This window comes from Rhinoderma darwinii, chromosome 3 (assembly GCF_050947455.1).
Source record: "Rhinoderma darwinii isolate aRhiDar2 chromosome 3, aRhiDar2.hap1, whole genome shotgun sequence".
Taxonomy (NCBI): Eukaryota; Metazoa; Chordata; class Amphibia; order Anura; family Rhinodermatidae; genus Rhinoderma; species Rhinoderma darwinii.
Genome location: NC_134689.1, coordinates 240,441,179 through 240,457,395, shown reverse-complemented (window position 1 = coordinate 240,457,395; position 16,217 = coordinate 240,441,179). Strand labels below are relative to the sequence as shown.

General features: G+C 40.8%; 1 protein-coding gene across 2 annotated transcripts in view; it reads left to right on the top strand.

Annotated features, from left to right (window-relative positions):
• Positions 1-16,217, top strand: part of SND1 (staphylococcal nuclease and tudor domain containing 1) — a 684,058-nt gene that overhangs the window by 321,057 nt on the left and 346,784 nt on the right. For both annotated transcript variants that reach the window (XM_075857566.1, XM_075857565.1), the window contains exon 13: positions 6,921-7,031. In XM_075857566.1, the coding sequence (XP_075713681.1) occupies positions 6,921-7,031 (111 nt within the window). The remainder of the gene's footprint in view (positions 1-6,920; positions 7,032-16,217) is intronic.

Below are 16,217 nucleotides of genomic sequence, written 5' to 3'. Positions count from 1 at the left end.
TATATATATATATTTATTTTTATCTCTGCCTGCATTATTCATGGGTGAATAGAATTGAAAATGTATTGCTGTGTTAAAAAAAAAAATTGCCATTTACTATGGAAAGAACAATGCATGCACTGCACTAGCCATCAACATAAATAATAAAAATTCACAAAGTCTCAAAAACTTACAGCAGTCAGATAAAAATTATTTCTGAATCTTTTCCTGCACGTTTTATGTAGACTCAATTTTCTACCCGATGATAGTAACATAAGTAGACCATTGGAAGGATGATCTTTATCCTATTAAGATACAGTTTTCTTTCTCCAAGAACCTCTGCTCATAGACTTTACAAAAATCAGGACGTTTACTACCAACCTCCCTCTCTGCCCATGAAGAGCGGTAAGCCGCCAAATACGATTCATAGCAGCGCTACAACCAATTATAGATTCAGATCGATCCAGTCCCCAGTACGGCTCAGTGCCCGACGAAGGTCCTACGACCGAAACGTTGACGTTGCACATATAGCCTCTGGCATTTATCCTGAGAATCAAATAAATATAGTTTTTGAAACACAATCAAGGTGTGCCGACTACAATTCTTAACCAGCATGTACATTTAAGGCTCTGTAAACCTTTTGAATGCCTTTTTTTTTTTTTTTTTATAAAAAGGTCAGTCACTGTGATTGGTGCAACTTTATAAATAGTTTTTATTCTTTTTACTTTTTGAGATACAGCTTCTGTTTATTCTTTATGCAGAGCAGCTCTATCTTTCGATATGACATTAATCCGTCAGTCCCACATCCCACGGACCTGACTGGTTCAGTGTCAGCGGGTCCTGCGTGTCTCTGACACACAGGATTTACCTGTAATCTATTGCATCTAAGTTATGAACTTAAGGGACTTGAGTTTCCGTTTAGAACATACTAATGTATGCAATGTTCCTAGAGTAGCGTTTTATCGAGCGATAAATAAATGAGCCTTAATTTCATTGCTTGCAATGTGTTGAATAAATAGATATCTAGGTGCTATCAACAGTCACCTTATTTATATAACACTAACAAGCAAAGTGATCTCGACATAGAGAAAACTGTCTCACTGCTCACATTCTGCATGCTGCACGGATTCCCTCATTTGGCATGGCTGTTTCTTACATTTTCCTGCTACCGGAACTGAAATTAAAGTAACAAACATGGTGGATGTGCATGTAAAATGGTTATTGCTTATCCAATTTCTTTAGTAGTCACTAATATTTTAAGGTGCATTCTCATCTTAAGCATTTATGGCCTATACACGGGATATACCAGAAATGCCTAATGTGTGCAGTCCACTAATGAGAGAAAAAGGGGCAGCACTCACCCTAATCTACTTGTTCTTTCCTTTATTGCTCAGCAATAAAAACAAGGGGGTAGCTACAGACCGCAAGTGACACAGGCAACAGCTGTTTTTCGCGTAGATATGGTTTTTTAAGCTTACGGATGACATGATACGTCAGTACGCTCCTTTTTAAGCATGCATTACGTCAAATGCCTTAAAAAAAAAACATTACGGAAGAATTGCTTGCTTTTTTTTAAATGATAAATAAAAAAAATAGTAACCCGTATAAAAGCCTTCTTTTTTTTTTTTTTTTTTTTTTTTTCATTTTAAACAAAAAAATATAATTATTAAGGATACTATTGAGTTCTTTGAGATTAGCACAGGAGGTAAAACAGAGATCTGTCTACTTCCTATGATCCCCGTCTATGTTTTTCATTTTGGAGATGCTGCTCAGAGTTGGGTGTCAAACAATCTCGTTATGATTTATGACTGCAGTCTCGCCTTGTGATATATCTTCTCTCAAGTGATTTCTGATTCTTGTGCTTTTAGTCAGACTTTTTTTTTTGTTTTTTGTTATTTTAGTCATTTTATGTAAAGACTGTGGGCAGTGCCTCCTCAGAAGAGGTTTTCTTTGTTGCTATTGATGAATGCATTTTTGTATTTAGTTTTTTTTTGTTTTCCTTTATGCCTATTCCTTTATGGGAGCCAGACCCTGCCAACTGTAAGGTGTAGGAATGGAAACCAAATATAATTCTAAAATGTCAAAAATATGTTGCGGATAATTACTTTTGCTCAGTGAACCTTGCACCAGTCTGGCACAGACCAAATCCCATGCTGCATATACAAAGTTAAAACTGGAGAATGTTTTCAGAAAAGCTACATGATGCATCCAGTCCCCTTCCCAGCTTCTGCCAATGTAGCTTTCTGTGCGTGATGACCATTTTAAATCATAAATAGTAGCTCATCTTTAGTCCCCATAATTAGTAGGAAAGGGGGATTATGGAAAAATGCATTGTTATAAAAATAAGAGATCACTTAGATGTTGCTTTTTCTTTTTCGGTTATTGCAATCCGTGTGCAGTGCTCTTTTGTGCAACAGAATTAACTAGTCTCTGCTTTTTAGAATGTAACTTTTTTTTTTTCTGTAATTACATTTTTTCTTCTTTGGACAAGCTCTACTTTTAGAAGGGTCCCTTGACAATAAACTTAACACAAAGTGTCCCCCTGCTATAATCCCTAAAGGCGTTCTTACACGGGCCAATAATCGGGTGAACAAGCGTTCATATGATCGGACAATCGGCTGATCGGATCTTTTGTGTGACCAGAAAAATGGTCGAACATTATGTTGGTAGCCGATCTCCCTGTGTAAACAGGGATGTGCTGCTGATGAGATACAAAATGTATGGGGAAGTATTAACGATAATTCGTCCCCATTCTTGCAATCATTGCTTCGTTTGTAGCAAGCGAGCGCCAATCGACATGCTGTAATGTTGATTGGTGCTCGTTTAACAGGCAGAATATCTGCACATGTAAAATGACCATTAGGATCAGCTGTAATCTGTAACTTGGCAGTAAGTGTTTAAAGAGGCTCTGTCACCAGATTATGAAATCCCTATCTCCTATTGCATGTGATCGGCGCTGCAATGTAGATAACAGTAACGTTTTTTGTTTTTTTTAAAACGATCATTTTTGGCCAAGTTATGAGCAGTTTTATATTTATGCAAATGAGCCTTTCTAATGGACAACTGGGCGTGTTTTCTCTTATTTCCAACTGGGCGTGTATTGTGTTTGTAACATCTGGGCGTGTTTACTTGTTTTACTAGCTGGGCGTTGTGAATAGAAGTGTTTGTCAGCATCATATGTCAGCATCATACACTTCTATTCACAACGCCCAGCTAGTAAAACAAGTAAACACGCCCAGATGTTACAAACACAATACACGCCCAGTTGTCCATTAGAAAGGCTCATTTGCATAAATATAAAATTGCTCATAACTTGGCCAAAAATGATCGTTTAAAAAAAAAACAAAAAAACACGTTACTGTTATCTACATTGCTGCGCCGATCACATGCAATAGGAGATAGGGATTTTATAATCTGGTGACAGAGCCTCTTTAAAGAGGCTCTGTCACCACATTATAAGTGCCCTATCTCCTACATAAGGAGATTGGCGCTGTAATGTAGGTGACAGTAATGCTTTTTATTTAAAAAAATGATCTTTTTTCACAAAGTTAGGAGCGATTTAAGTTTATGCTAATGAGCTTTCTTAATTCCCAAGTGGGCGTACTTTTACTTTCGACCAAGTGGGCGTTGTACAGAGAAGTGCATGACGCTGACCAATCGGCATCATGCACTCCTCTCCATTCATTTACACTGCACTAGCGATATAGATATATCGCTATGTGCAGCCTCATACACAAGCCCTAACATTACTACAGTGTCCTGATAATGAATACACATGACCATCCAGCCTGGACGTCATGTGTACTCAGAATCCTGACACTTCTGACTCTTTTTTTTGTGAGATTCCAGCAACGGATACGAAATCTCGCGAGATCTCGGAGCTAAACGAGATTTGGTTTCACTTGCCGGAATCTCACAAAGAAAGATTCAGAAGTCTCAGGATTCTGAGTACACATGACGTCCGGGCTGGATGGTCATGTGTATTCATTATCAGGACACTGTAGTAATGTTAGGGCTTGTGTATGAGGCTGCACATAGCGATATATCTATGTCGCTAGTGCAGTGTAAATGAATGGAGAGGAGTGCATGATGCTGATTGGTCAGCGTCATGCACTCCTCTGTACAACGCCCACTTGGTCGAAAGTAAAAGTACGCCCACTTGGGCATTAAGAAAGCTCATTAGCATAAACTTAAATCGCTCCTAACTTTGTGAAAAAATATCGGTTTTTTAAATAAAAAGCATTACTGTCACCTACATTACAGCGCCCATCTCCTTATGTAGGAGATAGGGGACTTATAATGTGGTGACAGAGCCTCTTTAATATCCCTCAAGTGCCACCACAGGGGAAAATGAGCACAGTTCCCATTCAAATAAATAGGTTGTCTGTGTAATACAGGATAGGTCCTCCAGAGAGAGGGTTTCAGGTTCTCCTCTCTGGCCAAGAGTTTAGGATCCTGATCAGAGGACGCCCCCCCACCCCCCTATTGTAGGTCAGAATTCCCTAATAAAGTAAATGGAAACAGGTTTTCTAAACCAAAAAAATCCATTGGTGAGACTGCTAGTAAGGCCACTTTGACACAGCAGTATTTGGATCAGTATTTTGCTTTAGTATATGTAAGCCAAAACCAGGAGTGGGTCCAAAACACGGAAAAGTCCAAATCTTTCATTATAATTTTTTATGTACACTCCTGGTTTTGGCTTACAAATACTGATGCAATATACTGACCAAAATATTGGCATGTGAAAGTGACCTAAAGCTTACATGTGGCTTCGATATTGTCTCTAGTAAAGCCATCTTTCCTTATTTGCAGCTATAATTTAACTCCTATACTTTCTAAATACTGGTTACATACGGACATATGCTGTCAAAGTACAGTAAAACTTTGTCCAAATACTGGTCGTTGGGACAATCATACAAAACATGAAAAAAAAGTATTCTCTAATGAGTTCTGAATAGCCACTCTGAGTAGGAATGCAGTGATATTTTTGTCTTCCCTATAAATAGTGACACCAAATACTCAATGTATAATCAACCATGCTAAGATACACTATGTGGACACTTCACCATCACACCTACATGAGGTTGTTGGAAATGTCATTCTAAAAGCATGTTTGTTAATATGGAGATGGGCCCCTTTTGTGACTAGAACAGCTTAGACTCTAATGGGAAGGCTTTCTACAAGATTTTGGAATATGTCTCTGGGAATTTGTGCCCATTCAGCCAGACGAGTATTTGTGAGGTGGGACGCTGATGTTGGCCGAGAAGGTCTGGCTTGCATTCTGCATTCCAATTTATCCCAAAGCAGTTTGATGGGGTTGAGGTCAGGGCTCTGTGCAGGCCACTTAAATTCCTCCGCACCAAACTCTTCAAGCCATGTCCTTTTGGACCTTGCTTTATGCATCGGGGAAGAAAAAGGGTCTTCCCTAAACTGTTGCCACAAAGTTGGAAGCATTCAGTTTTCTAAAATGTCTTTATATGTTGTAGCATTAACAGTACCCTTCACTAGAAATACGGGGTTTAACCAAAACCTTAAAAAACAGCAGCAGACCATTTTGCAGTAGGCACTACACATGTGATAAGTAACATTCATGGGGAAACACTTCAGAAAACACGTTTCTACTACTCCAGAGTACGTTATACTTGGTGATCTTAGGCCTGTGTGCAGCTGCTCGACCTTGGAAATCCTTTTTCTTGAATTTCCTGACGAGCATTTCTTGTGCTGACGTCACTACAAGGGTCCGTCTGGATCTCTGTAGTGAGTGATGCAACAGAGGATAGACTATTTTTACGTGCAAGGTACTTCAGCACATGGCAGCGCTCCTTTGTGAGTTTGCGTGGTGTACCGCTTCGTGACTAAGCTGTTTCTCACGGGCAATTCTATTAAACAATAATAGTACTTACAGTTTACCTAGCGGTAAATTCTTACAAATAAGAACTTTTGCATCGGGGCCCATGAGCCTTCAGCTACACACCTGCACGAAGGTCTTCAGTACAACCCAATACTACTAGCAATGTTTGTCTATGGAGATTACATGGCCGTGTGCTTGATTTTATGCACCTCTTTGCAATGGGTGTGGTTGAAACGCCTGAATTCATTAATTAGGAGAGCTGTCCCCATATTTTGGGCCAGAGTTCATTTCAATAGGTACACTCATAGCTTTACCAAAGCTCCTCATGAATTTGAGAGCTTTTCTAAATATGAGGGCTTGTTTGGGGTCCTAATGAAGCTCCACCTTGAGCCAGATTAACCCTTTCACTGCCTAGAACATATATATGATGCCAAAGCACGTATATTCTTATATGCAAGCCCATAATCTTTACGTTTAAAGAGAAACCTAGATCAAATCTCCATTTACCATATTTGGGGTGCAGCGCTTGTTGAAAATCCAAGGAGACTTTTAGCCAAAAACATGGATTTGTATGCTTTTTTTTTTTTTACTTAAAACTTTACACTTTGTCAAATTACATGAAGGTGCCCATGAGTGTAATGTACTGGGTAGCATTTTAGGTTCTGTTTACATCTGTGGCAGAGTCTCTGTTTGGTGCTTTTGTCATAGATTCTGTTATATTTGACTGGATAAATACCACAGCAACAACTCTGTTTTTTGGGTCAGAGCAGTGGCATCAACAAGTGGACCTGACAGGCCCCATTGTAAGTCAATAGGGATCATCCGGCACTGGTAGTATCTGCTTCACGGCGTATCTAGCGGAGGGTTGTGGCTCAAACAGAAGCCACAATGCATATGTGAACAAAGACTGAAGGATAGAGCTTCTTGAAAACCATACAATTCTTTGTATTTTATTCTTCCTTTGTGTTGTAAATATACAAAAAAAATAAAATAAGTCCTTATATAACCGTATCTTGGCGGTTAGTTCTGATCAGATTTAGTACTCACTAATATTTCAACTGTATTGTAATAATTTTTTCCTCTCCCTCAGTAACACTGCAGAAGCCCTGGTTAGCAAAGGCCTTGCCACTGTGATCCGCTACCGTCAGGATGATGACCAGAGATCTTCACATTATGATGAGCTGTTGGCAGCAGAGGCCCGGTAGGTATTTTGTTATTTCATATGCGGCTACGTGTGGATCTTGTGGTAGGCAATGCTCTAAATTACTAGTTTTGCTAATTTTCTTACATACGGCATTATATTATATTATATTTCTTGACTTGTTTCTATGGTCATGGTTTCCTGTTTGGCCATGCTTACAACACGCAATTCTGAAGCTACTTTTTTTTCCCCATCAGTAAGCTGGTCTATAGCTTTTTTTTCAAGGACACCATCTACATTGTGTTTCAGCTATTGAATCCACAATGTAATCTGTTCTGAATTCTCAGAGCAGAAAACCCAGGTAAACAAGTTATATAGTGTATGTAGTTTTTCTTGGCTAGGATCTTTGTTCTGAAAGTTCATTTCTGAAAAATGTTATTCACATAATTCAAATTACTTTCCAATTTGGCACATGAAAATACATATTCAGTCTCTGTACACCTTTGAAGGGAATTTTTTTTAATCAATTTTTTTTTTAAGATACAGCTTCTATGTATCTTGGATCATAGAAGCTGTATCGTTATGTAAAGCCGCGGCCGGCAGTTCAGCTGAATTAACTACTCGACTGAAAGCTGGTTGTGTGTGTATCTGACACACAGGATCCAGGTAATAACGATCACATCTCCGCTATGAACTTGGAATCCTTGACGGATGGTTACAGCTTCTATGTACATAAACATTGATTATGACAAAAAAAATATTTTCAAAGGTGTACATAGCATTTAACCCCTTAACGACAATCGACGTACTATTAAGTCGCTGTCGTTAAGTACTTAACACAACGTATGGGTACGTTGTGTTGCTGGTGCGGGCTCGGAAACTGAGTCCTCATCGCAAGCGGGTGTCTATTACAGCTGACACCCTGCTGCATTCCCAGGAGCGGCGCTAGCCTCCGATCCGGCCGATTATCCCCTTGGATGCAGCGCTCAAAAGTGAGCGCTGCATCTATGGTGTTTCCTAGCAGATCGGAACCCCGCAATGCAAATCGTGGGGTTCCGATGGCTGTTCTGGCCTCCTGTCTGCCAATTATGGAAGCCTGCTAGGTCTCGCCCGGAGGCGGGACCTAAAAGGCTTCGGGCCGCTAAACAAAGATGGCTCAGAAGCAGAGCCTGCGACATCAGCCTCCGATGTCGGCTGTATGTTACAGCTGACAGCGTGCTGTAACGGCAGGGAACGGAGCTAGCTCAAAAGCGATTGTGGCATCTTAGTGGTTTGTAGCAATCGGCATCGACACGATGTGATTGTGAGGATGCCAATCGTTACTATGGCAATGGATGCCTAACAATGGCCTCCTAGTCTGCCATGTACGATAGACTTTTCGGCCCCGTCCAGAAACGGGACCAAGTAGGCTTGCTGTCCGTGAATGACTGACAGCTCTAATGCATTGCACTACGTCAGTAGTGCAATGTATGAGTAAAGATCAGAGGTGCAGGCCCTCAAGTCCCCTAGTGGGACAAGAAAAAAAGTTTAATAAAAGTGTAAAAATAAAAGTTTCAAGTTAATAAAAACAAACACTGCCTTTTTTTCCTATAGTAAGTGTTTTATTATTGGAAAAAAATGAAAATGGTAAAAAACAGTACACATATTTGGTATCGCTGCATCTGTAACGACCCAAACCATAAAACTATAATGTTATTTTTCCCGCACGGTGAACGCCGCAAAAAAAAAAAATAGATGCCAGAAAAGCTATTTTTTTTTGTTACCACCCCTCCCAAAAAATTGAATAAAAAGTAATCTAAAAGTCGCATGCGCCCCAAAATAATACCAATAAAAACGACATCCGGTCCCGCAAAAAAGAAGCCCTTACACAGCTTTTTTAACCGAAAAATAAATTTATGGCTCTCAGTATATGGTGACACAAAAAATAAATAAAAAAAAACAAGGATTTTATTGTGCAGACGCTGCAAAACTTCAAAAAAGAATATAAACATATGGTATCGCCGTAATCGTATTGACCTGCAGAATAAAGTAAAACTGTCATTTATAGCCCATGGTTGACACTAAAAAAAAAAAAGAAAAAAGAATAAAAAACATTGTCTGAATTGCTGGTTTTTGGTCACCTTGCTTGCCAAAAAATGGAATTAAAAGTGATCAAAAATTGCATGTTCCCCAAAATGTTACCAATGAAAACTACAGATTGTCCCGCAACAAATAAGCCCTCACACAGCTCCGGTGGGGAAAAAAGAAAAAAGTTCTGGCTCTCAGAATATGACGATGCAAAATGTGCAGAGTGTTCCAAAAATGGATAAGATCGGGCACCATTTATCAGTGCGACACCGTATAAAAAACATCTATGAATTATTATTTATTTATCTAATTATTATACCCTCCATTTATGACCTGAAGTACTCCGCACAGCTTACATATGCCCCCACATTATAAACTGAAATACCAGGGAAATCCCAAACAGATAAACTACAAAGCAAAATCTGCGCTCCAAATGGCGCTCCCTCCCTTCTGATCCCTGCAGGGTGCACCAACAACAGCATCACCATACTCGGGAGTAGCCGCTTAACATTTTAGGAGGTATTTGTCTTCGTTGTCACAAACCGTTTGTGCACTAAAATGGCATATCAGTGGAAAATTGCAATTTTCACTTTGCACCATCAGCTGCGCATCAAATTTCTAATGAAAAAACACCTGTGGGATAAAAATGCTAACTACACCCCTTAACATGCTTTGAGGGGTGTCGTTTCTAAAATGAGGTCACTTTTTGGGGGCTTCCACTGTACTCTGGTACCTCAGGGTTTTGCAAATGCAACATGGCGCCCAAAAACTAAGCCCGCAAAATCTGCATGCCAAATAACGCTCCTGCTTTTCTGAGCCCGGCCGTGTGTCCAAACAGCAGTTTTTGACCACATGTGGGGTATTCCTTAATCATGAGAAATTGCTTTTCAAATGTTGGGGTGCTTTTTCTCTTTTATTCCTTGTAAAAATTGAATGTCCACGTTTTGTCAGAAAAAATTTCATTTTCAATTTCACAGTATAATTCCACTAAATTCAGCAAAAAGCTTGTAGGGTCAAAATGCTCACTATACCACTTGATAAATTCCTTCAGGGGTGTAGTTTCCAAAATGGGGTCACTTTTGGGGCATTTTCACTGATTTGGTCCGGCAGGAGTTTTGCAAATGTGACATGGCACCCAAAAACCATTTCGGCAAAATCTGCATGGCAAGTAGCACTTCTACCTTTTTGAGCCCTGACATGTATCCAAACAGCAGTTTATGACCACATGTGGGATATTACCGTACTCCGGAGAGATTGGCTTACAAATGTTGTCGTGCTGTTTCTCCTTTAACCCTTGATGAAATAAAAAATATCAACATTTAAGTGGAAAAAATGTTTATATTCATTTATGCGCCCTTATTCGACTAATTTCCACAAAACACCTGTGGAGTCTAAATGCTCACTATACCCCTCGATAAATTCCTTGAGGGCTTTAGTTTCCCAAATGAGTTTACTTTTGGGTGGATTCCACTGATTTGGTCCTGCAGGGGCTTTACAAATGCGACATGGCACCCGAAATCCATTCCACAAAAAGTTGAGCTCCAAAAGCCAAATGGTGCTTCTTCCCTTCTGAGCCCTGCCGCAGGTCCAAACAGCAGTTTGTTACCACATACGGGGTATTGTCGTAATCGGGAGAAATTGGTTTTCAAATTTTGGGTTAGTTTTTCTCCTTTATGCCTTTTAAATATTGAAGATTTCTACTTTTTATTGGAAAAAGTTCAGCAAAAAAACTGTGGGGTTAAAGTGCTCTCTATACTATACCTCTTGATAAATTCCTTGAGGGGTGTAGTTTGCCAAATGGTGTCTTTGGGGGGGGAGGGTTTCCACTGTTTTGGCGCCACAAAACCTTTTCAAACCTGACATGGTGCCTAAAATATATTGTGATTTAAAATGGAAGCTCCAAAATCCACCAGGTGCTCCTATGCTTCTGAGGCCTGTGTTTCAGTACAGTAGCACACACGGGCCAAATGTGGGATACTTCTAAACTGCAAAATCTTGGTAATAAATATGAAATTGCGTTTCTCTGTTAAAACCTTGTGTTCCCAAAAAAATGAATTAAAACAGATTTTCTGCAAAAAAAAAATTTAATTTGTCAATTTCATCTCCACTTTGCTTTAATTCCTGTGAAACACCAAAAGGGTTAAGAAACTTTCTAAAAGCTGTTCAGAATACTTTGAGGGATTTTTAAAATGGGGTGTTTTATAGGGGGTTTCTAATATATAAGGCCCTCGAAGCCACTTGAACTTGTCCCTGAAAAAATAGCCTTTTGAAATTTTCTTGAAAATGTGAGAAATTGCTGCTAAAGTTCTAAACCTTGTAACGTCCTGGAAAAATAAAAGGTTGTTCAAAAAATAATTCAAACATAAAGTAGACCTATGGCAAATGTTACCTAGTAACTACTTGTAAAACAAAATAGTAAGACCACACAAAATAGATACATTTAAATTTCGAAAAATGCAAATTTTCAAAATTTTAGTATTTTTCAATGTATCGACCAAATTTTACCACTAACTTAGAGTACAATGTGTCACGAGAAAACCGTTTCGGAAACTGGTGAAAACATGATATTTCTACTGTAATCGGTAAGGGGTCCTTCAGACTCGCCTTGAATAATCCCTGAACTAATTCAGTTGTTACCGAGCATTTTGGTAGTTGCAGAAAACTTCCCAGAATCTGTTTCTGCCATAAGAGATGACTGCCGTATGTTGGATCTTCATCTTTCTAAGAAAAAACTGCCACAAGCACTTCTGCTCCCTGTATTTGAGAATGACACTACTGGTAGTTCAGTGTGGGAGGAGTAAGGGCCTGTTCACATCAGCGTTGGCTTTCCGTTCAAGGGTTCCGTCAGAGGTTTCCGTCAGGTGAACCCCTCAACGGAAAGTCAAACGGAAACCCTAGCTTCCGTTTGCATCACCATTAATATCAATGGTGACGGAAATATTGCTAATGGTTCCCGTTTGTCACCGTTCCGGCAGGTTTCCGTTTTTTCGATGGAATCAATAGCGCAGTCAACTATTGATTCCATGAAAAACGGATCAGATTTTGTGTATCACACGCACATTGAAGTCTATGGGTGCATGAAAATCACGTACAGAACACGAACGTAATCCGCGTGCTCTCCGTGTTTTACGCACCAGTTTCTAAAGAAGTGCTGAGAAAAGAATATATAAATTTAAAAAAGTACACTAATACTGACGTTAACGACTGATGGCATCGTACATAACTATGATGCTAGGAGCCCGGCTCCCTGCAGTGTGTTCGGTCCGGGACTTCCGGCCTAAATACGTTCCGTCCTTTACAGACCGAACATGCTCGTGTGAATCCAGCCTTACACTTCTGATTGCATCCTGTACATTTTCCAATGGTTCTATTCATCCAATTCTCCCAAAGTGCGGGATGTCATTAGTGACGTGCTGTACAGAGAGATGGATTATCCAATGTCTGTAATGTGCCTTCCTCCACCTGCAAAACTATTACACTGAATTAATCTTCTGCGCATGCGCAACCCTTGAGCCGTTGCATGCTGAAAAATGTCGTTTTTGTCCTGCTGAAACTGCCGACATTCTCCACAGTAGTTACACCACTTAAGTTTTCCTTGATTTAGGCCTTATTCACACAAACCTGTGCGTTTTTTGCGTGTTGCAGTTGCGTGTGTCACTAGTATGTGCTGCGTGGCTGCGTGATTTTCACGCATATGCCATGCTTATGACACTCTGTTTTTATCTTTACAAACATAAAAGCAGGAGGTGCTTTGATTTCATTCATTTATTTTACAACTGTAGTGCGAATCACGCGCGGCACACGGAAGTGCTTCCCTGTGCCATGCGCGATTTTCACGCAGCCATTGACTTGAATGGGTGAGTGATGCGCGAAAAACGGCCAAGTATAGGACATGTCGTGAGTTTTATGCAGCGGACATACGCTGCGTAAAAATCACGGACTGTCTGAACGGCCCCATTCACTAACATAGGTCCGTGCAACGCGCGTGATTTTCACGCACTTAATACACGTTCGTGTGAATAAGGGTATGTGCACACGACAACGCCAAATACGTCTGAATTTACGGAGCTTTTTTCAGGAGAAAACCGCTCCAGAATTTCAGAAGTTTTTACAAGTGCACGCGTTGTTTGCGGCGTATTTGCAATGGGTCTTACGATGTTCTGTGCAGACGAGCTGTGCAGGACACTTCGTGGGACGTAATTGGAGCAGTTTTTCATTGACTTCAATTACGTCCCAAGAAGTGTCCTGCACTTCTTTGACGCGGCCGTAATTTTACATGCCGTCTTTTGACAGCGATGCGTAAAATGACAGCTCGTCTGCACAGAACATCGTAAGACCCATTGCAAGCAATGGGCAGATGTTTGCAGACGTAATGGAGCCGTCTTTTCAGGCGTAATTCGAGGCGTAAAACGCCACCATTACGTCTGAAAAGAGGTCGTGTGCACATATCCTAAGGCCTTGCGGTTCGATGAATCATACCAGCAGGGCTTTCAAGCTGCTCCCAATCTGGCTTGATTAAGGCCAGAATCTTACATTCAGTTTTTGGTGCAAGTTTTATGGCTCAGGCCCCATGCACACGACCGTTTTCCCTCCCATAAATACAGGTCCTTTGTGACACGTTTTTGACCCGTGCCCATAAACCCCCATTTTCTCTGCTTCTCTTTATTCAAAATTTGATATCAGGCATGAGCCTGCAAACGGGAATCCCCTGACGTCACCTAGCGACACATAGCCATCCGTAATTACGGAAGCCCTGTAGACTACTATGGGCCTGCCCGTGCCGTAATTACGGCCTGAAATAGGACATGTTCTATATATTTCAACGGCCCGGGCACCTTCCCGTAAGCAGATGGGAAGGTACCCGTTGCCAATAGCCTCTAATTACGGGCGTTTTTACGGTCGTGTGCATGGGGTCTGTGTTTTGAGTCAAACCAGAAGTGGATCCAAAAGGAAGGAAAGGTATAAAGAAAAGACTGATGCATCTGCTTTCTTTTGTGTTCACTCTTGTGCATAGCTTCATAAATGGAACCAAAAGCTGCATCAAAATTGTGTGTGTATGTGATCCTTCCCTAAGGAAGTTTTGGAAATCTCCTTGTAATTATTATTTTTTGTTTATTACTGTCTTTATTATCTTACATTTTCAAGGCCTCGTTCACATCTGCATCAGTATTTCCGTTCTGCTACTTCAGAAGAGCAGACCAACGAAAATACTGTAAGCGTTGGTTCCGTTGTACAATAGACACCATCGGCGCCTGACTGAACTCATTGACTTTAATGGTTTCCGATGGGGTATCCGTGGTTTTACCAGAAACCATAGCGCAGGATGCTGATCTATTGTTTTCGATATTTTCAATCTTTGTGATGGAGGCCCCTTATGGAGCTTCCAAAGTATATATGTGAATTGGGCCTTACCTGTTTATAAAGGGACCTTTTGAAGATTTTATTATTTTTACACAATTTGTGAAGGAGAAATGCAGATCTATTACAGGATAAAACACAGTATATATTGAAGCACCTTTTCTATATACATGAAAACAGTTGTATTCAGTAATATAGCTAGTTGTTGCTATTCGGTCCTTTGCGTTTCACATAGTGGTATTAAAGAGGCTCTGTCACCAGATTTTGCAACCCCTATCTGCTATTGCAGCAGATAGGCGCTGCAATGTAGATTACAGTAACGTTTTTATTTTTAAAAAACGAGCATTTTTGGCCAAGTTATGACCATTTTTGTAATTATGCAAATGAGGCTTGCAAAAGTCCAAGTGGGTGTGTTTAAAAGTAAAAGTCCAAGTGGGCGTGTATTAGGTGCGTACATCGGGGCGTTTTTAATACTTTTACTAGCTGGGCGCTGTGAAGAGAAGTAACATCCTCTTCTCTTCAGAACGCCCAGCTTCTGACAGTGCAGATCTGTGACGTCACTCACAGGTCCTGCATCGTGACGGCCACATCGGCAGCAGAGGCTACAGTTGATTCTGCTGCAGCATCAGCGTTTGCAGGTAAGATCGACTTACCTGCAAACGCTGATGCTGCTGCAGAATCAACTGTAGCCTCTGGTGCCGATGTGGCCGTCACGATGCAGGACCTGTGAGTGACGTCACAGATCTGCACTGTCACAAGCTGGGCGTTCTGAAGAGAAGAGGATGTTACTTCTCATCAGAGCGCCCAGCTAGTGAAAGTATTAAAAACGCCCCGATGTACGCACATAATACACGCCCACTTGGACTTTTACTTTTAAACACACCCACTTGGACTTTTGCAAGCCTCATTTGCATAACTACAAAAATGGTCATAACTTGGCCAAAAATGCTCGTTTTTTTAAAATAAAAATGTTACTGTAATCTACATTGCAGCGCCTATCTGCTGCAATAGCAGATAGGGGTTGCAAAATCTGGTGACAGAGCCTCTTTAAATGTTGAGAGCAGAATTGATTTGATGGCATTGGGAATGTTCCTATAAAAGTAGATCCTCCCACAATTCACTTGTTTGTCCTTCCTTAAAGTTGTTTGGATATGCCATAAATGTCCCCGATATGCAGAGGATATGCCATAAATGTCCCCGATATGCAGAGGATATGCCATAAATGTCAGATTCGGGTCCCACCTCTGGGACCCCCACCTATCTCTATAACGGGACCCATAAACCTCGTTCTACCTTTCTCTGCTCCAGCTGCTTCCTGGGCCACTTTGTAATTTCCGAGCATGTAATCAGGAAAACAGCGTAGTTCGCTGAGCTATGCTGTTTCCGTAACTCCAATAGAAGTGAGTGACTTTTACGGAAGCAGAAAAGCACGCCAGCTACACTGTTTTCGTAACTGCCATTCACTTCTGTGGGAGTTACAGAAACCACGTAGCTCAGCAAGCTACGCTGTTTTCATAACTCCCCACCATCTAATCAGGAAGTTGCCGGGAGGCAGCGGGAGCTGAGAAAGGTAGAACGGGGTTTAGGGGGCCCCGTTCTAGAGAGAGGTTCCGGTTCCAGATGTGGGACCCGCATTTATCGGACATTTATGGCATGTCCTGTGGATATGCCATAAATATCCCTGATGGGCAAACGCCTTTAAGTTTCATTTATGCCACCCACAGATGAAACGAAGGCAGTACAGATATTGTTTTGGCCTAACAGTCCCTCTGCCACATAGGAACACAGGTGCCATTTTTAAAACTGCTGATATTTTGCATT